At 38.9% G+C, this 26,866-nt stretch overlaps 1 protein-coding gene across 1 annotated transcript in view; it reads right to left on the bottom strand.

Annotated features, from left to right (window-relative positions):
• cpne9 (copine family member IX) overlaps positions 1 to 26,866 on the bottom strand; it is a 180,118-nt gene that overhangs the window by 152,487 nt on the left and 765 nt on the right. The window contains exon 2 of the mRNA XM_044166604.1: positions 14,337 to 14,377. Within this exon, the coding sequence (XP_044022539.1) occupies positions 14,337 to 14,377 (41 nt within the window). The remainder of the gene's footprint in view (positions 1 to 14,336; positions 14,378 to 26,866) is intronic.

Here is a 26,866-nt window from a genome sequence, read left to right as displayed (position 1 = left end):
AAAGCATGTATCCAGACTGAAGTGAAAAGAAAATACTCAAGGGCGAATTCACAAAGAATGAATTACAGCTGCTGATATCACCATGAATTGCGCATCACTTGCAAGCGCTATCTGCACCGTCTCAAGGTCCGATTCACAAAAGATATCGCACTAATGACATTACAGCACCAACACGCCCATCAAGTTTTGCAGCTGAGTGCAATTTGCCATTGTTTTGCGTCTGTTAGATGTTCATCTGCAATTTTCTGTAGGGGTCCCAGTAATATTTGTTCTGAAGGTGTACTGAAGTAGCAGATCACATGACATGGTTAAGCAATGTTTGAGTCAAAAAAAAGTTACAATTGCAGTTGCAAGATTGACTGATTTGATTTGAAAGAGAACTTATTGTAATTCTTATTATAACTATTCTAATGATCTAATATCTCCCCCTGCTCTTTCATTCATTTCTATATTCAGGATGTGTCTTATTTTTCTCTGACTCACTCTGTATGGAGTGATTGTTATTTGGGGGGCTTTAACTGTGCGCTCTCCCTCACGCCTCTGGGCGCATGGAGAGCTGTTGTCTCTCCTACTCTGCTCTATGCTGGACTGTTACAGTGCGTAACCATCGTCTCCGTTTCTCACAGCAGCAGGTTTTATGTTGTTTTACAGTTTCATTCCCTCATGGTGAATATCAGTTAGCCTGTTGTAGCCTACTGCCTCTGTGCCATCTGTGCGCACATGATGTACTGTCATACGCTCTTGCTTCGCCTGGCTACAGTCACTGCTGCCGTGATCACTGGAAAGTCCGGGTGTGACGCCCCTTTATAAATGCGCTTGAGTTACCACCAACTCTCTGAAGACGCTAATAATTTCACTCTAACTGTGTGTGCCTATTACGTTTGTTGCAATGAGGATCTTTTGTGAATTCGCTCCTCAGTTTTCTTGTGTTTGAATACAAGTAAGCAATGGTTTGTAGAATAGCACAAGAAGATCTATTGCTCAAAAAACACACACACAAAGGAGCAGGGCTTATGTAGTTCTACTGAAACTGCACTGCATATTTAATCACTTTTTGTTTGTTTTTATGACTAACAGTCTTTTTTTTCATCCTTTATTCATTTATTTCTTTGGTTTTATTGCTCTCGTCCATAAAAAAAAGATGTTAAGTAAGAATGTCCTTTATTTCACTTTAATGGAGAAAAATCTATGCAGATAAAATTGCACTTTTAACGTTTGGTAGAAGCTCATAATTAAAAAACTGGGTGGTCATTTGAAAAAGAAAAATATTGTTAGTACCCAGAGGAACTAACAAATGCAATATTTTTTTTTTTTTTTTTTTTTTTTTGGAAAATGTTCCTGCAGTTTTAAAAATCAGTGCAAATTATTTTGATGACAGCTCCCACAGTACCAAAGTCCAAATGTCTTTTTTCTTAAGCTGCAATTTTGTGCCAATTCACAAAAGGAAAACTCCATTTTGGAACGGAGTGAGATAATAAGAGTATAAGGAAACCTCTGAAGACTCGAAGACTATTCCCTTTTTCGTAGCATGCAGCCAAGGAGGTATTTTGTTTTGTTTGTCTGTATTTTACTTTGGTAAATTTTATTGTACATGCTGTGCATGCTATTGTTTTAGGTTAAGCTAACATGGTCTTTGTGTGTTTAGTTTTCACAGTGGATTTGGATAGATGCCTTCGAATAAACCAGCAGCAAGAAAGCCACTTGTGTCTGCCTGTGATGGAGGCATATATTAAGCTGCTCAGCACTACTGATTGGTCAAAAATATCCCAACAAGAAAAAAACAGCCAACATGAGCACAATGTCAGACTGAATGAATGATGTACAACAAAATGGCAGGCTACTTTGATTGTGTTTACAATCTTTTTTTTGCATCACTTTTTGCTTGTGCTTCACTTTGTAGCTGTATTTTATTTGCTTCCCCAACCAAATCTAAAGCCAAAGTCAGACCCATATGAGCGTTCCGAAAATGACACATTAAGCATTTTCTGATTTGATCAGTAAGGTATAATAATGTTTAGGCAATTATTTAAGCAACTATTTACTTAAGGTTAGCAAAACAACATTGTCATAGTTCTAACAAGCCAGTGTTGACTGTTGGTAGGAGACAGGATCGGGCTTTTGTCACACCCAACCATTCTCTTCCTACTCCCTAACTTTTCGCTGCCCTAAAAGAACATCACACTATGTGCTGCAACCAGGCAAAGTGGGCAACTGCTTATTGATTAATTGTAACTTCGTTTGGAAATGGGAATATGGTAAATACACTAAACCACAATATTAACTGAAAGGAGATTTAAGGGGGGGGTCTTGCTTTATTACCTAATCTTGGTTTGGAAGAGGGGCCCTGTGTCAAAATGTAGTTTTAAGGTCTTCATTATATTAAATCCTATTTATAAGGCACGTATTTCAAAATTAATTAGCATTTTATGGTTAAGAAGTATTCCAGCCAAAAAAATACTTTACATGAGGCACAGACAGAGGATGTGGGAATTAATAGGCGCCCAACAGCTCATTATTTGCCCAGGACTGCATAGCAGGTTAAGCCAGCCGTGCCTGCTCAGGCACTAAACGCAAACAAGTGCTGTCACTTTTCTGGGTGAATAGTAGACTCCCGTGCATGTTACACCCTCATATGAAGCTCCTCTCTGGCAGGTGAAAAGAAGTGCACAGAGGCTTGATGTGTGGAGGAAACACACATCCTCCACAGGACAACAGTGGGAGCTGACAAAGACTGCAGTGCAGGTGGGACTGCTGGTCATTTCAAATTTGGAGCAAGTGACTAGTTTTGTACTCCAAAGGGTAGAATTCTGCTCTGCTTTTTTCTGAGAGTGTGTAATTAGATGCAGTTACTTGCACATAAAAGGTCAAAAGGGTCAGTTAATTTGGGGATATCTAGAGGAGACCAGCAAGTGCCAAGTGAGGGAGATAAATGTAATTTTAGTGTACTTTTTAAAAAATATATAACACTTTATTTATTTTTATTTTAATGCAGAAACTGGGTATTGAGAACTCATGGAGGGGCATCCTGTAAAGATGAGATTTTATATTTCTGTGCTAAACTTCAAAGCAGCAGTCAATTGACAGTGGTTTGGGTCTTTTTAATGTGGAAGCAAAGTTTTCTCTGATGGATTATCGATGTGAGGAGAAACCCATCACGGGGAGCTTTGCCTGGTCAGTGCTGCCCGCCTAAAGGATGTGAGCAGATGATAGCTGGAATCAAAAATCTAATCTCACATCCAATTCCACAGAGATGAAGGCACAGCCGAAGACCACTGCACTCAGCCAGCAGAGACTGTAAACACAGTCATCCACACTCGGTGCAGGAACAATTCAGTAGGATGCTTTTCTCAGAGAAAGCGGGCATAGTCAACCATCAGGGTATCCTCTGGGTCGCTATCAAACAGCACGTGTATGTAACAGCTAGTCATTTCTTCTACATCTATGTTTATAAAGAAGGGAATTTGGCACTTTCTTGAACTTGCTCTTGATGTTTCACATCAAAGAAATGTGCAGATTGAAGATTTTTTTATTTCTGTAATGCTGAGTTCAGACTACAAAATACTTTTGCCATACAGGATGGTCAGATCAGACAATCACAGCCATAAATTCTTGTCTTGACCTGGCTGAGAGACATGGCAATCATTGGACTCCGACTAATCAGAGCTTGCCGTCTTTCATAACTTGCGTGATGTACACAGGTAATTGGGAAAGAGTTGTCAGGGAAAGAGTTTCACTCTTCCTCCTGGCAGCACCAACAACACCATTCCTCTTTCGCTTTACCATTTTGAATCCCACCTGCAAAGTGCTGATTGGCTAGGCTAACTGAGAGCTGCACTTCCTGGATAAATTAAAGCAGCATTAATTGTCTGGTCACCTGACGAATGTAACAAGTAATATTCACTCTCCTTGTAGCTATTATTTGGTCTCCAACAACAAGGGCATAATCTGGCTCTTTAGCTGCTAAATGCTCCACTATGTTAACTAGCTAGTTGCTAAATTGTAGCGTACAGGGGGTTTATTATCAGAACTTTTTCACTAAAAACAGCTGCCTGCTGCTGCTGCTGGAAGCGAGATTGATGAGAGCGCTGAGATTAAACCAAAACAGTAAAGTTACGAGCCCTAACACCAAAATCATGAGACACTAAATGCTTCATAAAGCTGAGGGGAACTGCACAGTTGGGTGATAAATCTCTGTGGGTACGTCACTACAAGCAACTCCTTCCACATTACACAGTCATTTGATCAATTGCTATTGTTAAAATATTGATTAGTGCAGCTTTAACTTTAAGTTAATGGAAGCATGTCTTCATCTGAATAATTGAACAAGCACAATAAAATCCTGTTCACTTACTTCACATTAAGGTATTATAAGTGGCACGAATTGTGAGTGCATGCTAATAAGCATTATATGATTAACACAGTTAATGGTAGACACTGAACATTTCATAGGACAACTTTATATTTAATTACATGCCATTTAATATATACCATGTCAAGTTTGTCTGATGATATATAGTGTATATTTACTGCTAATGGGTTCTACATATTTAGAATGCTTAACCATGAACTTAAAGTCGTATTCTTTGTTATAACAAATGCAACCACTTTTAAACTCATAAATAGCTCATTTTGGCGGGGTAACATGGCTAGGAATTGGGTACTAAATTATGAATGAGGAACAAGTTGTCTATTTATTTTTGGACAGCCTGTGGGGGAGATCGTGTGAGAGACTGCAGGTGAGTTGGGAGGTGCGCTTAACGGAGAAGAACTAATTGACCAGGCAGGGGAGGTTAGCAGACTCGTAAATAAAACCAGACTTTATAAAATACTGATTAAAAATGTCGGCAATACGCACCATATCTGAGACTATGTCATCCACGCTAAGTGACAAGGGCAGCAGATTAGAAGGTTTAATTTAAAGTTCTCTCACCGTTTTCCTGAATCTTTTTGGGTCAGAGGGAAAACTGTTCTCCAGGTTTGGCCTTTTGAACAGCTTGTGTGGTCTTATTTCTAAGAGCAGTGGGGTTTTTTTTGAAGGAGCACTGAAAGCTCACTGTCAAATCAGGGACTGAATCGATTTTTTATTCTTATTTTCTTGACGGGGCATGCTTGTTAACAATGACATTAAACATTTGCCGCCAATCAGACGGCCTGAGACCTCTAACACAGAGTCAGTTATCAATAAGTCAGATCTGTAAAGAATCAATACAGAATGTTACCATTTATTGATTCTATCAGTTATCTACAGGCAAAGAGCTACCTGTGAACGGGTTCAGTCATTTACCAGTAGCTGTCAATGCTGTGTGACATTATGAGTACGTATCGACCACGTCCTGTTGTGGCCGGACGCCTGGATCAGATAGAGGGGTCTAACCAGGAACATGAAAGAGCTGAGGGTGCATCGTGGCCACAGCGTGTCCAGCTTTCCTCTTTCCCCCGGTGGGGAGGAAAGGTTTGAAGTTCAGGACCCCTCTGACACAATCATTACCCTCCATCATGGTTCTCCACCTCCACCAAGCCCAGGAAGAAAGACTAATCTATGGGATGTGTCAATAAAGGACCCCTGGCCTGTGTGCAGGAGAGTGTGTGTGTGTGATTTTGTTTTTAGCCTACTGTCTCTACTTAACTGTAAGTAAATCCAGAGCATATTCTGTACAAAATCTGCAGATAAATTTCTTTCTGACACTTCAATTCTATTAATACCATTTCACATATGTTTTAATAATCTTATTTTATAGCTGATTATAAAATATAGTTATACATGATCTCCCACATTTTTGTCTAGGGATGGTACCCTTGTAAGTTAATAACACCTATAAAATGACATGCAAAGATGATGTTAATCCTAAAACCAAGTTAAGAGGCAAGACATAAACCAGATAATTGTCAGAATCTTTCATTTAAAGGCTTCTGAAATTTAGTTCATGAATGAGCATCAGCATATTGTAAGATATCCTTAATCCTGACTGATAGCCATAGTAGAAAATCTCCTGTCTGCCTGCCTGCCTGTCATTGTATTTAATCCCATAAAACTCTGAAATGATTGGGATAAATGTTCAGAACAGTTGCTCACAGTTGACATTTACCTTTTTTTCTTGCACATGATGCACCATTTTACAAATTCAGAAAGTTTACTGGAGGTTTTTGGAGTTTTATCATAATGACTGATTGTTAATCAAGATGAGAAAGCGTTGTCTCTAATCTGGAGTCCATGAACCAGATCCAAGTCAAACTAATATTAGATAATTAGGCTTGTATCACAAAGATTGTGAGAGTTTGTTATGGGGCTGTGAGATTAAGGTACTGTAAGGACACACATAAACACCATACTTCTCAGTTTTCAAAAGTGTGAAATCCTGTGAGCTGTTACATCAAATAACTCTCAATTGGTTTTAATAGCTGCAAACAAGTCTCATATAACAAGCATGAGGCCCTAGATGTGCTATGTCCACTTCTCAGGCAGTTTGAGTTTGCAGGTCTTAAACTGTGACTGGTGCCACTTAAATCAGTAGGTTTTGCTGTAACACCACTCCTGGGGGACCCCCAGCATTGCATATTTTCCATCTCTTCCTGCTCCATGCACACCCAGTTAACTAAATCAGGTGTGTTCAGCCAATCAAAGCAGATAGACACCAACTGTTAACCAATTGAAAAATGTCTGATCTAGCTAATCAGGCAAATGGAGAACTATACTTTGAAGGTTTTAGCCAGTTTACTACAAATAATATATATTTTATAATGATTATGCAAAGCTGGATAACCAAGCTGGAAACTAGTTTTTCCTAATTGGTTCAACTTCAGATTCAACATATGGCAATTAGTTTGTGGTTATTTCATTAATTGCTCATTTGTTTGGTAATACTTAGCCACCACTAAAGCAGATTATAAATCAATATACAAGGGGATAGTTCAGGTTTTTTGAAGTGGGGTACTTATCTATAGTCAGTGTATTACCTACAGTAGATAACGGTCGGCACGCCCCCAATTTGGAGAAGCAGAGAGTTGTACCGGCACGGAAGCTAACCAATGCATTGCTATGGACAGGGTCAGCAACAGAATGTGTTTAGCCACGTAAAAGAAGCTCCCTCCTAAAAAATCCTATAACTGTTTAAGTGTACACTACATTTAGAATAATTTTAGCGCTTCAGTACTGATGGGATCAAAACATTGCTAAAAAGATTAGAACAGCATTGACTTCAATTTTGGTTGATGGCTGATAATGAAGCATGAGACTTCACCTGAGGTTCTGGGTATGTACCAGTGGTACTGCAAGTGCTACTGCTGCTTAAGATTAACACTTCATTTCCCAGAGACACTCTGCTTTCTGTCACCCTTATTAGACTAAAGGTTTTAGAAGTAATTTTTTTTTTTTTTTACAATACACAGAGCACCTCTACCTAGAGGGAATTTAAAGTTAGAGAGCACCTGCTTCACACAAGATTTGTTTTGACTTGATTTTTTCTTGTGTCGAGCAAAAATCAGCATAAGCTCACACAGGTTTTTGTCGGGTTGTAGTGTACGACTAATGTTCAAAGAGAATTTCTTTTCTTTTGGTGATAGTAGTGTGTGTGCTTTGACACTGAGATCTGAGGCTCCTTCATTTGTTCTACAGAGATACACAGTCACTGTGGAACACACCACCCAACAGCATTTAAACATACACTTACCATCAAACATCTGAACATCAACCACACAGGCATGCATAGACACACTGATGACAGACACACACACACACAAACCTCGAGCAAATAGGGCACTATAAGCACCAAAAGGCATAGTACTGTCTATTACACACACACACACACACACACTTTAGTCACAACAGTCACTTCATGAACAGTTTTTGTAGTTGCATGTCCATGCAGCATTCACAAACCAATGCTTTTTTGAATGTCCAGCCCATCCAAGTATAAGTCACGTGTATCTGACAGTACAGCTGACCTTTGGCATCATACAGTCTTATATGTCTGAATCATTGATGTTTTAAAAGGAAAAGTCTGGTATTTTTCAACCTGTATGTTGTTGTCATAATTGTGGCCATTCTGTCTATGAGTCATGCTAACTTAGCACTCGCCACCTCCGCTGTAGAGATTCTGGTAACATGAACCCTGACAAAACAACAACTATCAGGGCAAGCAGTGCAAACTTCCTAAAAAAACTTTCCAAAAGAAATTCAGTTTTTGCTATAAATAATAGGTATTGTAGCTAACTGTTCTGATCTAATTCTGGGGCAACTTGTCAGCTATGGGTCATACTATATTTGCACTCATCTAAAAAAGAGGACTGTCTCAATGGCCAACTGCAGCATTGCAACTAAAAAACAACATCTGTAAAACTTTTTAATATCTGCTTTCCCAGAGCTTAGCATGTGTATGACATCATCTCAGGGTAAAGTCTGTTGGATGAGCAGGCGTGGCCAGAGTTGCTCTGGGCAGGGCCATGGAAAGAGACACTAAAGTTGGTCATCTATGCTCTCTCTGTACTGTTCAATTGACAGTTGCAATAAAGTTTAATGCAACAGCCTTTTACCTTCATATAATATATAACACAACATGAAATTGCATTTTTATTTTTTATACAGATCAATTGGAAGACCATCTGGTCTTGCACCTTTTCCTGATTTATCGATGGCATGCCCAATTTCTTCTTCTTTGAAAATTTCTAGCTCCAGATCTTCTTTATGTTTGTTTGGGATATACGGTATAGGTAGTTCATCTAAAAACCTGTTTAGGATTTGTAAATTAATAAAAAATTTTGTATCATACAATTCTTTATAGTAGCCTCTAATTTCTATAGGATCCACAACAACATGCCCATTGGATAAAATGGTTGTGATTGATGTTTTAGTTTCTAATAGTTTAATCTGCCATGCTAATAATTTTCCCCATTTATCACCTTGTTCATAGAATGTTTGCTTTAGTCTCAAAAGACTAGAAGCAGCTCTGAAAGCAGACAACTTATCATATTCAGCTCTCAAAATCAGTAAATCTCAAACTTTTTCCTGAAGTATCTTTATTTTATATTCCAACTGTAATCCCTCCTCATGGGCCTTTTTTGATTTTGAGCCTCTATAACTAATAATATGTCCTCTGAAAAGCTTTAAATGCTTCCTACATGCAGATGTTTGTGTAAGATTAATTTCAAAGAACTCATTTATCCATTTTCCTATATATTTTACAAATTCTTCATCTTGTAACCATTTGTACTGAAAATGCCATCTAGATAGGTCTTTTGTCAATTTTTTATCCACGTATACTAAGCAACATGGCACATGATCCAAGACCACAATATTATCATAAAAGCAGTTATGAATTTGACCATAATTCTGAGGAAATTAAAATATAATCGCTTCGAGAATATGTCTGGAATGTTGATGATCTACTGAATACCTTTAACTCTAAAATGTCAAATGTAATTCATGCCATTGCTGCTGCTAAAATTAAATTGATCGCTAGTAAGCAAAAGGCACCGTGGAGAAACTTTCATTCTGTAAGGGCCCAGAAAAGGGAGTGCCGGAAAGCAGGGCGAAAATTAAACCTTCAGATCCACTTTGAAATCTATAAAGAAAAATAACATATTTACAGCCTGAATTTGAAAACACACACATCTTATTTTCTACCCTTGACAAGTTAACCAACCCTCCAGTCCCAATATCCCCAAAACTATTTTCTATGAGCATGTGCAGTGAGTTTGCATCCTTCTTTAACAACAATATTCAAAGCATCAGATACACTATAAATTCCACAATGCCAAGCAAAAAAGCATCATCACTGCAGCCTTCCAGAAGTAACTTGGTAGGCATGACACAATTTAATCCCATTAACGACACTTGAAGAGTTTATCTCTAATCTCAATTCATCCACCACTTGATGTTTTACCCACTACCTTCCTCAAAACAGCTTTGAGCAGCCTGATGAAATAACTGATAGTCACAGTTAACTCTATATTCTGGCATTTTTTCCAAAGGCTTTAAAAACTGCTTTTAAAACTGCAGTCATTAAGCCTCTTCTAAAGAAGAACAGTCTTGATGCAACAGTACTGAATAACTATCGGCCTATAGTGCAATGAGATTACTTCTGTTATGAATTGGCGCTATATAAATAAAATTGAATTGAATCAAACCTACCGTTTTTAGGTAAAGTCATTGAAAAAGTTGTTCACCAACAACTTATTAATTTAACGTTGAACAATTGCTACGATTACTTTCAAACTGGATTTCGGCCCCATCATAGCACTCATAAAGACTCATAAAGGTTCTAAATGACATTCGCCTGAACAATGACTCAGGCAAAGTCTCTATTTTAGTATTATTGGACCTTAGTGCCGCTTTTGACACTGTGGACCATACAATTCTACTGCAAAGGTTAGAAAATTAGATGGGACTCTCTGGAACTGTCCTTAAGTGGTTCAGGTCATATCTGACATACAGAAAGTACTTTGTCTCAAAACTGTGTGTCCAAGCAGAAGGTCATGACATGTGGGGTTGCACAAGGGTCCATCTTGGGACCTCTTGTTTAACCTCTATATGCTTCCTTTAGACCAAATTATATAGAATAATAAAGTAGCTTACCATAATTATGCAGATGACACCCAAATCTACATTTTACTTACACTGGGTGACTATGGACCTGTTGGATCTTTGTGTAATTGCGTTGAACAAATCAGTGACTGGATTAAGCAAAACTTTCTCCAACTAAACAGAGATAAAACCAAGATAATTGTCTTTGGAACTCAGAAAGAAAGATAGAATATCAGCTCTCAGCTTAGCTCCCTGTCTCTCATACCTAAGAGTCAAGCTAGAAATCTTGGCATTATCTTGAACTCAGATTTAAATTTCAATAGTCCCATCAAATCAGTCACTTCATCTGCTTACTACCATCTAAGAAATATCGCTAGAATCAGAAGAGTAATGTTCAAGCAAGACCTAGAAAAGCTTACCTACACCTTTACTTCCAGTAGACTGGATTACTGCAAAGGTCTGTTCACAGGGCTTTCAAAAAAAGCTCTTCAGCAACTCCAACAAATTCAGAACGCCACCGCTGGGGTCCTCATGAAAACTAGGAAATGTGACCATATTACACCAGTTCTAAAATCCTTGTGGATTGACTGGGCTGGCCTACTGGTTGTCCCAAGAGTTAAAACAAAGCACGGTGCAGCAGCATTCTGTTATCATGCCTCACAGACCTGGAATAACCTCCCATGTACAATTAAAGTCCCCTGCTATTATGTATTGCCCTGCAAATGTTGAGATAGTAAGGAACAGAGGAAAAAAATAGGATAATCTACGTTGGGGCCATACAAATTTAGAAATTTACATTTTCTGATAATAGAGAACCTTGGACTATTAAATAACTTCCCATTCTATCTTTGATTAAATTTTTCACTTGAAATGGGACTGTTTTATGAATATGAGTCATAACTCCTCAGGCGCGGGATGAGAATGATGTTGTGAATACACTACCCTGCCACCTCCTTCTTGTCCTCATCTAAAAGATAAGTTCCTTGTAGAAATACAATTTTGGAGTCTATATCCTTTATTTTATTCACTTTTCTAAGCTGTTGCAGACCAAAATTAAATCCTTATTTAATCCTTGAGACATCTCCAACAAAGAATAGTAGATTACCTTGCATGCAAAATGGAAATAAACTTACTGAGAAGCATGACTAACCCATGTCAGAACCCACATCTAACACACTGAACATGAACAACTCCCCTTTTTCCCAAAAATAAAAATAAAGTTGTCTCCTGTTATTGCTAATGACAGTTCCACACTTAGTGAGGATCAGTCAATCCACTCTTTCCACTAACTAAACAATCTCTGCTGGTATCCATTTTGTGACATCAATTAATGCTCTAAATCTGTACCTCATGACAGTTTTGTATTTAACAGGTGGGACAAAAATATTTAAACCATGCATAAAGTGTATGTTTAAGAGCTCAATGTGTAGTGTTTTTAGTGTGTGTGTTTTTGCATGCGTATGTCTGCCTGTGAATATACGTGTGCATGATATATTTTTGTCCCATATGCTAATTACAACATCAGCATAAAGTGTATGTTTAATAGCTCAGTGCATTTAGTGTGTATGTTTTTGTAGTGTATGCATGTCTGCACATGCAAATATGTGTATATGTGTGAGAGTACTATATAACTGAAAGCACTCCAAAGTGCTAATATATACAAATTTTAAAAATTGGTTAAATACATTTTGTATTAGTCATATGTTTTAGCCACAGACTGTATAAAAGAAGTGGATGTAGCCACCGTGACATCACCCATTAGTTTGTGGACTACCGTTCTGAAGCCTCGAGACTGGCATTTTGGCCGTCACCATCTTGGATTTTTGGAAGTCAGAAGTGACCATATTTGGACGAGAGGGTTCAGCTAACTAGCTTGGTTAGCAAGGTGCAGCCGTAATTTATGTTAACTGTGATATTAATTGGGATACTAATATTGGCTAGCTAAAAACAGGCTTAAAACAAAATGTACTTACCGGAAAAAATTACCAGAACAAAACATTTTTAGGCGACCAAAATGTTATGAACTGAAAACACACTGTGAAAGGGTCCAAGTTCCTACACGAAAACACAGACAGCATCCAAAAACAAATTCACGGCTAGTTAAATGTACACAGTGCAGTGGATATGAATCGCCTCTATCCTGATTGACAGGTTGCGGTGGTAGCAACTTCAATCACAAGGTAGCCCCACCCTAAAGCATACCCTGCTTTATGTTACTCTAAATGTGACCATAATTTACAAAATGAACATCAAGCCGTATTGAAGACTTGAAACTAGCGATTGAGACCATAAACTCTGTAGGAAAGTGTTTACTGAGGTAATAAATCAAGTGAGTAATAGGGTCATTTTCTCATAGAATTCTATACAATCGGACTTCTTTTTGCAACCAGTGGAGTCGCCCCCTGCTGGCCATTAGAAAGAATGCAGGTTTAAGGCACTTCCACATGGGCTTTTGAGACTCGGAGGTTGCCGCTTGGTTTAGCACCATGTTTCAAATTGCCAATTGCCATATTCAAATGCTCTACCATTTAAGTATTTTGTATTTAACTCCCACCGGCGTCCTTGGGAATCTTCTTAATAAACTCTTGTACTTCGGTTATTATCGTAACCATTCCGACGAAGCTCCCTTAACCTCAACTAAGTACTTGTTGTAACCCAAACCATGATCTTTCCCTAAACCTAACCAACTTGTTTTTGTGCCCAAAATTACCAAACCTTAACCATATTATGGTCACATTATAACAGTTATTTTTCAATGTAACGGTTTTGGAAGGCACAGAGAAATTTCTTCTATGTGTCGTTCTAGAAGGCATGGACAAACAACATATTTTGCTGTTTTGCGATTCTAAGATTAGTCAGGAGCAATCAGGTTTTGACAAATGTTAGCAGTAATGTAAAGTACATTATACAATGCTATTAAATTGAATCACATTTTACACATATTAAATAGACTACAATATGCAACATATAACACTGATATGGTCCCAAGATATAGCTAACATAACCACACAAAAAATATTGAGAGATGCACTTGTTGTGCAATAGCATAAACAATGACAAGGATGATGGTAACGACCATGATGAGGATAATAAAAGGATAAACCATGTGAAATCTGTCTACTTACAGTACAGTAACTACTGTAGTCTGTCTCTCTATGTCTCAGTCTCACCAATCACGCAGAAACCTTTCTTGACAGCCATGTTATTTAGTTTCTGTCATCCATTGTCATTTGACAATTGTGCTTTCTTTCTCTGAATCACTTGTTCTCTGTCATTCTCTTTTTCTCCTGTTCTGTCTCTCTCTCTCTCTCTCTCGTCTTTCAAATAGCTCAAAGTGCAGCGCTAACCACAGTAACTCTATGTTGTCCACCACTCACTGCTGCTCATAATGTACCTCATACTGTGTCTCTGTGCATGCGTGTGTATGTGTGTGTAGCCAGCAGTCAATAAGTGTCAATCATCCTGCAGTGATTGTTTGCCCTACTTGGGAACAAAGTTGACTCGAAGTCTGCCAGTTGACCCCTGGGACGCAGCTTTCCATTCACTGGGCTGCTGTATTGTGTCTGCAAACACTCTGGGACACACTTACTGTGTTACTGCTCACTGATGCTTGCTGTGCACTGATAAGGTGCATGAAGTAGTGATTTAATAATGACATGCAGGAAATTGAACACATTCGGTTTGAGAAATGTGTTGTGCGGTGTAAATGGCATTAGGGATGTGAAATCACTTCAGAGCTGAAATTACAAACATGAACTGAACAGCATTGAAAGTTGAATTTGGTTAGAAGAATGAATGAGAAAATGGCAGCAGTTACCTGGATCTGACTTAGAAAAGGTGTCCATGTCTAACAGGTTTCTGCAACAAAAGGAAAGAGATTGTTAGAGACAGAGAGACAGTTGAAAGAGCAAGTTTTTCTGTCTGTGAGGCTAAAATCTCAGATTATTTTGGATACAGCCATATTTAATATACAGTTTCAGTTCAGTTATTGTAATGCACTAGGCTTTGTCAAGACTGGCCCATTAATTAACTTAAACATGACAACGCCATTGAAGTCACAAAGAAGTCACACTTTGACATACAACGGCGCACGTATTGTGTAATTTTCTGTTAGTCTAAAAGACTAGTATGTTGGTTTCTTATATGCTTAATGCAAAAAAAAACAGTATACTATAATGATTAGTATACAGTATATGTATCATACAATTAGTATGTAGTTTGAAATTGGAACACAGCACGTGTGTTCATGCTAACATGTTAGCACATTTGGCTAAAGTAATGCCGAGTTCACATCGTATCATTTAAAACCGTAATTTACAAGCAGCAGAGTGGGAAAAACTGTTCGCGTCAGCTTCCGACTTGCAATTCCAAGTCAGAGAATTTCTTACATCCCACTTGGTGAAAAGAACTACAGACATGTCAACAAACTGTTGGCAGAATGGCTGCAAATGCATCACCGCTGTCAGTTACATCAAAATCAATCGCTGAACCCATCGGCTTTCATCTGACGTCAATTTAGCCTCTGGGTGTAATGGCCAGTGTTTCAGGGCTTCCGGTGTAGCCAGCGGAAATCCGGATAACGGGCTTCCTCTTCCGTGCGCCAGTCATTGTTTACAGTCCGATTAGCAATCTCGGAACCCACTGGCTCTGACAACAATTTGAATGCTGATAAAATTTGAAAAAGCTAATCTCTAGGGTTCCGAGATTAATAAAAAGATGAATCGTCATCAGATGATAGCTGATGGGTTACGAGATTGCATTTCGGCCAATGCGTTCCGCCTCTTCTGCTCTCCACACTGACTGTTTACCTGCTATTCAGACTACAAGCGTAGTAATGAACTGTACAAATACGTAACACAACAAAATAAGCTCATTTAGGCTATTTATCTGGTGTGGCTACAAGGTTGGCAGTGGAGCTCATCATCTTGGAATGATGCATGAACACTCCCAGGTCGGAATAAGGTGTGTTTTTTCTGTTTTTCCCCCATTCTGCTGACATTGCATGAATGCAGCATTATACTAAAACGTTAGCATTATCTCTGGGGTGACCAGATGTCACAGGACACCTGTGGCTCACACTTGAAATTAATCACCACTGCAGTACTAAAGTCTGCTTTTTTCTTTCTTGTACATATGTTTCCATGTACATATAGACATGTGAGGATTGTTTTAGACAGACTTGAAAGAATGTGAACCTATCATTTAATGGATAATTCTGGTTTATTACAACTCTGGCCTTTGTTTACAATTTACAGAAACACGACTTATATTTAGACATCGTATGTTGTTTGTCATTGTTGCTTTTTTATGTATATTTATATACAGATCTATTTTTTCATCTACTTGTATGTATGTAATAGTTCTATATTTATGTTTACCCATCTTTGCTCAACTTTGTTGTTCTTGTTTTTAGCTGTATGTCTAATTCTATCTTTCCTGTAACTTGTTTTTGGAACTGTGTATAAGTACATTGAGAGTCACATTACTTGTATGTGTACACATACATGGCCAATAAAGCTGATTCTGATTCAGATTCTGATTAACTTCATAGTTTCAGCCATCGTTTCTGTCAGTTATAATAACACTATATTCACCAAAGTAATAGCGAATTAAAAACAGCATAAGAATGATGATGCACATCCGTTTTCCACCACATCCATTATTTTCTCATAACAGCCCCCCTGTTGCGTAAAATAATTTTGACATTTAGCATTAACTTATTCCAAGGTTCACAAGTTCACAAACAGGACAATGTAGAAGAAGACTTGTATTCATTTAAGGATGGCAGCCAACAGCTTTGTGACGAAGCTCACATTGAAAGCCATGCCTCCTCTTACAGGATGGACGGGTCAAACGCAGCTGTCCGTGTCCCGTGTGAAACCAAAAGTTAACGTCGACTTATTTTAAGTTACATTACATCACGTGACTTACTGTGACTTACAAACGTAACTTACTTATTTTAACCCAAACCATGGTCTTTTCCTTAAACCTAACCAAACTGTGACCATTTCACATTACCACGTGTTTATTGTTACCATGACAACGAAGGTCCGGTGCTGCTACGCCTGTCGCTAGTACTCTCCAAAAATCGACCTATTCCAACGACCTATTCTTTAGGTATGAAGACGTGTTGGTCTTCCACCAGCCTGCAAGAACAGCTTCATTTCCTTCCCTCCGAGCAATAAAACACTACGTGAGTCAGTCAGTCCTGTGTGTAATTAGTGTAGCGTGGGCACAATTTTAATGTGTTTCTGTTTATTTGTGTCACTGGAATCTCTCAAGTCAGCTCAACCTCCAAGAAAAAGAAAAATTGGAAAGGCATGAGTTAAGGCGCGAACTCTCACTCCCTGGTCAATAATATTGAAGTTGACACATGAGAGGATTTCATGTTTCCTCATTTTGTAGCCGCAGCAAGGGAAATGAATCATACACACAAACACAAAGGGCATCATAACACAGACATTAAATCATTGCCAGGATTACAACCCAATTTCCTTCTAACAACTTGACACATTAGTGAGAATTGACTGTGATAACAAACATAGTTACTGCTCCTCAGCTCTCTGTTGAGCACTGACAGATTGAAACGCTCTTCTCTAGAGGAGTTGTAGCTGTCAGGGAGACGAGGAGCGAGTCAGAGCGACTGCAGGGAGCGGCACAGTGTGCATCCTCACATGTTCATGCTGGTCTGTTCATGTCGACATACAGTGTGTTCATGTTCACGCGAGGGCCTCAGTACAGTAGCCCTCCCCCGCTAATAGAATAGATGAGCTTAAACACAGAAGCATAAGAGCCATTTGGCTTCCTCACACAAACGCTTTTATCCTACAGGGTTCACAAATTTTTGCTGAACAGTTTTCACTTTCTTCCGAAGAAATAGACCCATTAGAGAGTCGAAGTGAAACCGGTATTTTCAGGTTCCGTCCAGAAGTAAGAAAACCTCAAGATCCCACTGAATCCAATATTACTTTTATTACTAAAAATCCATACATGACATACTGTTGAGCAACATAACCTTGCTCAATAGTATGTCATGTGGTCATTTGTCTAGGGAAGGTAAACTTTTAAAATGCAATTTAATATTGTTGTTTATTCAATACGAGTGTGTTCCAAACGGGCATTAACCAGAGCAACTGGGATCTTTTAACCGCTTAAACGAAATTCCACTAACATCCAGCATAAATCTCAAAGATCAGCTTGACTTGGTACCACCAGGATTGAGTTTTTCTGTTTGGATTAACTGACACTTTAACTACATGGTTCAACAGGGTCAAGTTGTGCTGATTTATAAAGCTTGCATATAATTTATTTCAATTCACAACTAAGCTTTTTCTTTATTTATCCAAAACCCAACACAGAACTCCCATTGAAAATGTGCCATGTGAATCTGAGCTGATCTACAAAAACATGTTTGTACTAAATTGGGCATACAGTATTTCTCTGCTTGTTTATTAAATTGTCAGGTGATTACTGGTAAAACCAGATACATAAATATTAATTTATCTATATCTTCAGTTATCAATGTTTTACTGCATGTAAGCATCATGTAGTTGTATATTGGTGCCGTATTGCTGTTATAAATATCGTTACAGATGTGAGCATGTTCCTGTGTGCCTTTGACTGCTGGCTGCTACGTACAGTACATCTGCACGTGTTCCACAATATGCTGACTGGTGAGTGGGTATAAGTGCAATTTGAAATAATACCTGTACGCTGATGATCAAGCTGCTTCTCCATGTAGAATGCCACCAGTGGAATATATTTAATGATTAAATCTCTAACGTTACATCAACGGTACCATACCCTGAAAATGATCCTGACATGAATGATGAGGCTCAGAATTCTGTTTTTCTAGATATATTTTTCAATGATTTCCCACTGAGTTGCCTTGCATTTCTTCTCTTTGGGTGAACTTGTGTATTGAGGGATTTATTAGGGGTTGCTTGTTAGCAGGGGATCCACTCTGATAAGGCGACAACTCCCATGTCTATGAAAAACGAGGGACAATGAACCACTAGAGAGAACATGCTGCTTTTCTACAGAAATACCGAAATAATCACATATACATACGACTAGGACTGCTGTCTTTCTTCTGAAAACTATGAAGGGTTTGGTTTGGTGCTGTACTTTTACTCTGAGAGCAGATGATCTGCTTTGTCTTTGAAGCTTAACTTCTGTGAGAAAGTAATCTCATTTAGGTGGCAAAGATTTTTGCTTGTAATGTGGTCTTGTGCTTGAGACCTCCAGGACATGATATGGGGGAAGTTGGGTATCCAATCAGAACCCTCCCCTGCTGTGATTGACATTCTCCCACTGAGAAGTCCTGGCTCCCTGTGCTCACTGACCTACCTGGCATTTCACTCTGAAAGCACCACCAATGTCACTTTTTAGCATCAGACCACCTACCACACTGTGCAGCCATCACAGCCGCAATGCAGCTCTCAAATGCCTTCAGAGCACCACAATGGAGAACACTAAAAACTAAAATTACATCTACTCCTTCATCCTCATTGAAAACTCCAGAAATACTTTCCATTTCAAAAGTTTAACTGCTACTTCCACTGCATACTGGTGTTGTAAAAACAACAGTTGATTTGGCCCATTTACCACCGTGGTCAGCAGCTGGAGCTGCAGCAGCGGCTGTGACACTTAAAACCCTTAGTGCCTGATTTCTGTCATTTGTGTCAAACATCGTACTCCTTCCCTGAGTCATAACTCAGTCAAATATGAACACACAGACATGATACACATATTTTTAGATTCAGCGTGACTTACACTTTGAGGACTTTTCATTATATCATTATAAACATCAATAAAGTTACAACTCAGCCACATAAGTTACTTATTGTCACTCTAGCACCATGAAACAGTTGTAAACAAACAGTTTAAAGTAGATTGCACATTTAGGACTAACCTACAATTAACACAATAACACATAGAGCAACATAGCTGATTGATAACAATGACTGATATGATTTTCAGCATCTTACTGATACATTACTTTAATATGCTCATCTTTTTTTCTTTACCTGACATAAGTTAGCTTAATTTAGTATCAGGGCAGTCACTGATTGGCATAAAGTGCATTTGACTCTTTTTTTTTTTCTTTTTCTTTTTAAACCCATACCAATTACCATTCACACCATGAGCTCAAAAATGTCATAACTGAATGCAATCTGGGTGAGCCAGAGAGAACTTTGGGGGCACTATTGGGCTCTTTAACAGCCCTAAAGCTTATTATAGATCCAATGACTACATGTAATGTGAAAGTTGTCACTCATAGTGACAAACCCACAGAGAATTATCACCTGACTCTGCAGTTCCCCCCAGCTATACAGAGCATTTTCCTCCCCATTCCTCTACGCATTCTTGTTTCTAGCAGCAGTAGGTAGCAGTGAAAAAGCTCAGAGAAACCCACTGTACAGCAGACAGAAAGTCAGTGACTAAGTTTACTGGTGAACATAGTGGATCATTTAGCAGCTAAAGAGACATATTTTTCTCAGGAGTTGTTGAGACCAAGGAAGAGCCACAATAAGAGTGAATATTGAACATGCATTCATCAGGTGGCCAGAAACACAACTCGCAATAAATGCTAATGTTGCTCTGCGTCTGCTGAATGTGCAAATAATAATAAGTCATTTTGTAACATGTTCACTATAAGAACTTTTGAGGTAATATGTCAGACATTGTGTTTTGCTGACTCGATGTGGCCAAAAAAGCAATAATGCAGCTTTAAATGAATTTGTAGGTTTACAACATTAGTCATATGTCTTATAATCAGTCATGTCTTTCTGTAACTAGGGGCTAATCTTGATTAAGAAATAACACTGCTATTAAATGCTTGCATGAAATCTTATTAAAATTTCTCAAGACCACACATTTTCTAAATTGATAACTGATGAATTAATTACATAAAATGTTCAGTACTAAGATACTGCTATCAGCTACATGTAACCCAAATATCAGTATAACTATTAATTTCCAACAACATACTGTAATGAATATAATCATATTAGCACCCCTAAAATTATAAGGAGTATTGGGGTTAATGGGTGCTTTGCTTGCGCAAGAGGGGAGGTCATTTATTTTCTACTGTCTCATTTAAACAATCATGTGCCAGCTGTAATCACCGCAGACTGCAGGGCGACTGCCATGCTCAGCTTGTCTAATAGGATCTAGAGGAGCAGCGTTTGGGTGGCAGGCAGGCAGGCAGGCAGGCAGCCACTTATATAAGGCAAAAGAAAAACACTACTTCCTTCGATACTCTCTGACTGCCTGTCTAACCCACATACACACTGACACATCATCTGACAGTGCTGTTTACACACACAGATATGCCATGCTTACGCTGCAGCCAAACCTGGGGTCATTTTTAAGGCCGAGCATCCATATTGTCATCGACAAGTGATCAAATCAGATTTGTGTATTTACACAGCAGATTGATTTTCTGTCATCATTTTCTGGACACAGTAACAAGCCTATTTTGTCTATTTCATCATAGAGCTCTGATGAAGGCAAATACTGTAGCTGATAGCCATAAGAGCTGTCTTAATTCTGTCTAATACTGCCTGGAGCCAATCCGATAAAGGCTTCTTACAACTGTAAATCTACACAGCTGCATGTTCCTGGAACTTTCTATACCACTATGTTAGGAGAAATTCCTAGTTTTTTTCCTGTCTGATTATCCTCCAATAGAGCACATGTGGAAAAAGCAATACCTGAAGTCCTCAATTATGTCTTTTACATTTACATGCCATATAAGCAGTCTGACTAGCATCTATACCCCTATGTGGAATTGTAACCCTGTCTCCTAGAAATTATGTTCATACACAACTAATGTGAAATGTCGGCAGTGACTTGAAGCACGAGACAGGACATGTTTACCTTTTTAACATGTAACCAAAAGCACAATCTTCCCCCGACCTTAACCAAAGTGCTTCAGTTGCATAGACCTAACCACAGACGGGATTCCTGAACCCCGGCCTCCGCTGTCACAGTCCTGCGCTTTGTACGTCCACCCTGACCACCTCCATACGACTTCTGTGAGGTGCATAAATGTAGCGCTTCCTTCACAAAAAACAAGACGTGAACATATAGTCCATAGTCCAGGCAGCAATTATGTTTCCCATCGTAATTAGGAAAACAAATTAGTCATATATAAATGTAATTTTTAGGGCACAGGGTTGGGTTTTAAGATCGACTGGATGGTACAAAATTAGAGTGCTGGAACAGTGCTTAATGTGCACAAAAAAACCTATGTTTAGGTGAGGTGGAAAGGTCAAAGTATTGATTAAGAGGAGATGCAATAAAGGCTGATGGAAACATCCTTTTTTGATTAAACTGTGATACTGGGGGACCTGCTTTCACTACTTCTTTTTCTTACTTTAACTGCAGTGTAGACGGAGCATCAGTGCATTACCACCACCCACTGCTACGCGCCTCTGTTCCACCAAGAGAAAAAAAGGCCGGCTCGAAAATTTGCCTCACAGTGGTAGCATCAAAAGAAGACACAGACAGCAATTTGTGCCGCAAAATCCGTGCACTCGACCCAGAGACAGAGATCAATGGGCTGAAAGCAGAAACAGACTGCGCCGATTTTCACCAGGATTGGTTTATTTTTTTCCACAAACAAAAACTTATACCATCAGAATAATGTTAATAATGATCTCGTAAAAAAATCTACATGTAGGAGCTTTAAAGTGTTTACAGTAAAAATACTTCATGTAAACACTCGCTGATTTATTTATTTTTTTTTTGGTCAACTTTTTGGAATTCTTTTTTTATTTGCACAACATTTAGATGGAAAGATATACTCAGGTTAGTCGCCCCACCTGAGTTAGTAATAATAATACCTGATACCTAAATAACAAGTTGTGGTTTTTATAATAAAACTAACTTGACATTTTATTCCTATTCTTAAGTAATAAGAAATCTCTCATTTAATAAATATAAATTAGAACATTGCTGTGCATCAGTTGAGGCTTTCCTCTACATGTACGTTGTAGTTTTCTAGCTGTGATACGCAATGATGGCTCTCCTCTTCTTTTCTTGCGCAATGTGGCGTCAAACAGCCGTCATGTACAGAAGCAGATCTGAGTGGTCGGTTGCAGCTGCCTGCCTGTCTCGACATTAATATACTCATTCTGTGCAGGGACATGAATCTTCCCGCCTCTCCCCTGATTCTCGTTTCCCCTTTTCCACTCGTGTCATTTGAACAGAAACCTATGTGTCAAGCATCTTAACCTGAATGGGGAAAGCAATCCACCTCATTACCACCTGCAGTGGCTTTGAGCTACAGCACGGCATCTGGGCTGTTTGAGGACGAAACCCTTAATGGGAAAAAGAGACGGGAGAGAATAGATCAACTGGGACATTGAGTGCGTAGAGACAGGCTGATTTCTTTTTCCCCCACAGGCAAATCCTCCTCAACAAGCTGACTACTTCGAGATCTAAAATGTGAGTATAAGCAGCAAAGTCACAGAGCAGGAGAGCCTTTTAGAAATAAAGTCACATATTCACCTCCAGATAACCTCCCTTGATAATACACCGACGTTCACGCAATAATGAAACAGTGTGGCTACATGAAAACTCTTCAAATCATCCAAATGTCAAGTATCTGTCAAAACACATCTGAGAGGCACGTCCTCTCAGACAGAGGATGATGAAAGAAGCTGAGTTAGGAGGACCGGGCTGAGTTCAGAGGTTGGCTTGTCGGGAGAGGCAGCAGTTGTTTATATGAGAAGGAATAACAAGATCGCAACAACATCAGAGTTAGAATCCAACTTCAAGATCGTTTCTGTCACCGGAGATGTTTGTTTCATGTAACAGGCTCAGCTGGTAATGCATGTCATCTTGAATCATCGTCAGTGCCATTAGAGAACTCTACGTCTAGTTATATGTCATATTCACAGCAAAATCATTTTTATGTCTACAGAATGCTTACAGTCTGTAAAGTAAATCCGCAATTTGCTGGACAGGACTTTTGAGTAGAGGCTAACATTTGATCAGGAATCCCATTGGTCCCCTGAGACAAGTCAGCCAGTTACCTTGTGTTGTCAGGATTGGGACAGGAAAGGAAAGCCTCATGAATGAATGGAAGCTGGGAGGAATGACAGTTGTTTGTTCAATAATCTGTTTTACATAAATGGGCTTATTCTAAAGTTATGATCCTTAAGATTTTCGTTAAATGAGTATGATTCCCCAAGTGGGATTCAAATTGTGTATCCACACACAGGGGCTACACAGGAAATAATGCATGCACAAAGTGGACATGATGAAGACACAAAAGTAGCCAATAAAGGAGAGTTTGCTGCCCCCGGTGCTTAATAGACCTTTTTCACAGCAGACTTTTTGACTGTGTGTGTAACTGAAAACATCAAAATCAACTGCATTCCATTCAGGTGAGTTAGTTCCAGGGTCCTGGTGTTGTGTGTGCTGGCTCACTGTCACGTCTTACTGGGACACTTGATGGAGCCGAGCCATCATTAGCAAAATTAGTTTCACCTGTGACAAGTCAAAATGTCGGCCATGAAAAAGGTCTATTATGAACAAACTCTAGGACCTGCATTATTAAAATGTACTTTCCATTACCAGCCATAATCACAAATGTCGTCACCTCATCCAAAACTGAAATGTTAAAGATGCATTCATTGATTTTTTTGTTTGTCAGGTTTTTTTTGGCCATTGGAGGGCAGCGGAATAACATATCACCCTACAAAGTTGATAACATGTTAGCAAACTATTTTATATTTACACATCTAGCATATACGGCGCAACATTAGCATTAATGTTGTATTAACATTTCTTCAATTTTTTCTCCCAATAAAAAGGTGTAGAGTCAGCCTTGGAAAGCCCAGACTCCTCCTCCCTTCTCTCGCTCTCGCTCTGTGTCTCTCCTGTATTCACAGCTGATGTCCGGTTGATCTGCAGCGAGGATCGTTCTGGGGCCCACTGAGCCAACCCCATTCTGTCAATGTCAGGGAACTAAAAAAGCCCCTCTCTAACCACTGCGGACTGGCGGGGCCCCGAGAGACTAACGACCAGGAACAGCTTGTCACAATGAGCAGCTTCAGGCTCTATTAGCATATGGACGTGACCCGGGACATGGGAATGCTTTTGTCTGAAGGAACGCAATGGCCATTATTTCCTGGTCTACCAATACTCTGTGCCAGGTGTACTGCCTGGGGGGCTTGGTGGTGGCACCACTGACACTCTTTTTATATTTGAAACTTAAAGCAATATTAACAGATTTTTATTTTGCCACTTAGGGGCATAAGGAAATAATGCAAGCAAAACATAAAATTAAAGCTGGAAAAATTAGTTTTTTGGACACTTCTTGGCAGCAGAACAAGCTAAAAACACAACATTCACATATCATCACCGTATAAAGTTAGTATGGTGAACGTGTTAGCAAACTATTGCTATCTACACATCCAGTAGACACAGAGCAACATGAGCATTCATTTGGAGTCGTGTTTCTGTCCAGCTGACAAGTCAGTACAGACTCTCCTTTTAGCTCTGTTTTAGTCTCCACCATCTCCTGAGGGAAACATCTGACTCTTTAGCAGCTTAATGCTTCACCGTCTAGTGAACAGGTGAACTCTAACTGCGTCTGTCTGATGTTTGGTGCTAGACAGATGTGTACAGTGGGTTTATTTTGGCTTTTTTTTGCCTGAAACAGCTGCCTGCTGCTGGAAACGAGGTTAATGAGAGCGGTGAGACCGGCCATAAAACCAAAGCAAAGAACTGAAAGACGTTCAGACACTCAACAGTTCAGCAATACTGCAGAGTCACATGATAATTCTCCGTGAGTTTATCACTACGAGTATTATCTTCTGCTTTGTATATAACCATCTGAACCATTATAAATATAAAAATAATATTAAGTGCCTCTTTAAAGCCATTGCACACTGAGTTCGAAATGAAATCCCAACGCAAAAATGTGTGTGTAGATTTTGTACAGGAACAATCCACACCAAGTCTGAGACTAATTGCACACCTCTCCAGATTTCTTTCCTTTTCATTTCATGGAACTAGTCAGCAATGAAGTCTCCAAGCTCTCACAGTGATGATGACATTTTGCTTTTCATGCTCCTTAACAAAAGCAAAAGAAAGTATTCGGTTCATCAAATCCTGGCGGGGTGAGTTTCTCTGGCTGCAGGACCATAATGTTTTTATTTGTTTACGGGGATAAATCTTCGTTTGATCTTTGAGCTAAAAGAAGATTTTGTTGTTTTGGTTGACCTCAGTCTCTGGTGATAACTTAAATAATTCCCAAAATAAAATGTGGACCAGGTGGGTTAAGAAACTGTGCCGTCACCTCACCTCTGATCTTGTAACATCCTTTAACGGACATGTGCAAATGCTAATTTCTGACAGAGAAATTTCGTAATTTTATCAGGTATCAGATTCATGATATGAAACAACATATTTATGCTAGAGGCACAGCCTGCAACAAAAGGGCAGTCACTGAATCAACTTTCTCCTTTCAATGTTAACACTGGTAACTAGGATTTAAAAAATCATAAAACTGGTTATCTAGCATAAACTTCTTAAATCGTACTGCATGCTGGTATAATGGCAGTGGGGTGGGGGTGTCATCACATGCTGTATGGAGCCCCCAGAAGGCTTTGGCTTGCCCTGCAGTATTCAGCTTTTAAGTACAAATTATATTCAAGTCTTTCAGGGGGAAAGCACACTTGAGTGATATCCTGAAAATGTACTTAATCTTTATTAATTTTAGTAAGTGTTTGCCTTCTCAGGAGCCCTTAGGGTTCTAACAGATCTGTGTCTATCAGCCTTTAGCCAATGCTTCGGTATCTGACACCAGGACGGAGACATTAATACAGTACAACCTGCTGTCTACCATCAGCTCCCAGCACACCTTCCCTTTTCTAGCCTCTTTTTTGTCCATCTTTTTCCTTTGCTGCATCTCCATCACTTCTGGTATGCTTTGACTTTTAAGACCTGTCCTGACAGACACACAAAGTTTGACCACATTTCAAAATACATTTTTCGTTCTCTTTTACAATGATTTTTATTAAACCTGCATATTTATGGTTTACGCTTCTGATTTATAGCTTCACTGGAAAAAAGATATTCCTATATTGACATATTGTAGGTTTTCTATAAAACATAAAATCATTGATACTTCTGCTGCTCTCACTGAACCTTACAGTTTGTCTGTAATAGTGCTGTTGGCGTACAGTTTCCATGTGCTAATATTAGATCCTGCTTATAAAATTTGTTATAGTATTGTTAAATGATTCCTATCCATTCTTTTCTCTTCCTCTTCAGGCCTTATTAAAATACAGAATCTGTGTCTTTTCTTTCTTGTCAGTTGGTACA

Source organism: Siniperca chuatsi, linkage group LG2, assembly GCF_020085105.1.
Source record: "Siniperca chuatsi isolate FFG_IHB_CAS linkage group LG2, ASM2008510v1, whole genome shotgun sequence".
NCBI lineage: Eukaryota > Metazoa > Chordata > Actinopteri > Centrarchiformes > Sinipercidae > Siniperca > Siniperca chuatsi.
The sequence above is the reverse complement of the archived record's forward strand: the minus strand, read 5'-3'. Positions and strand labels throughout refer to the sequence as shown.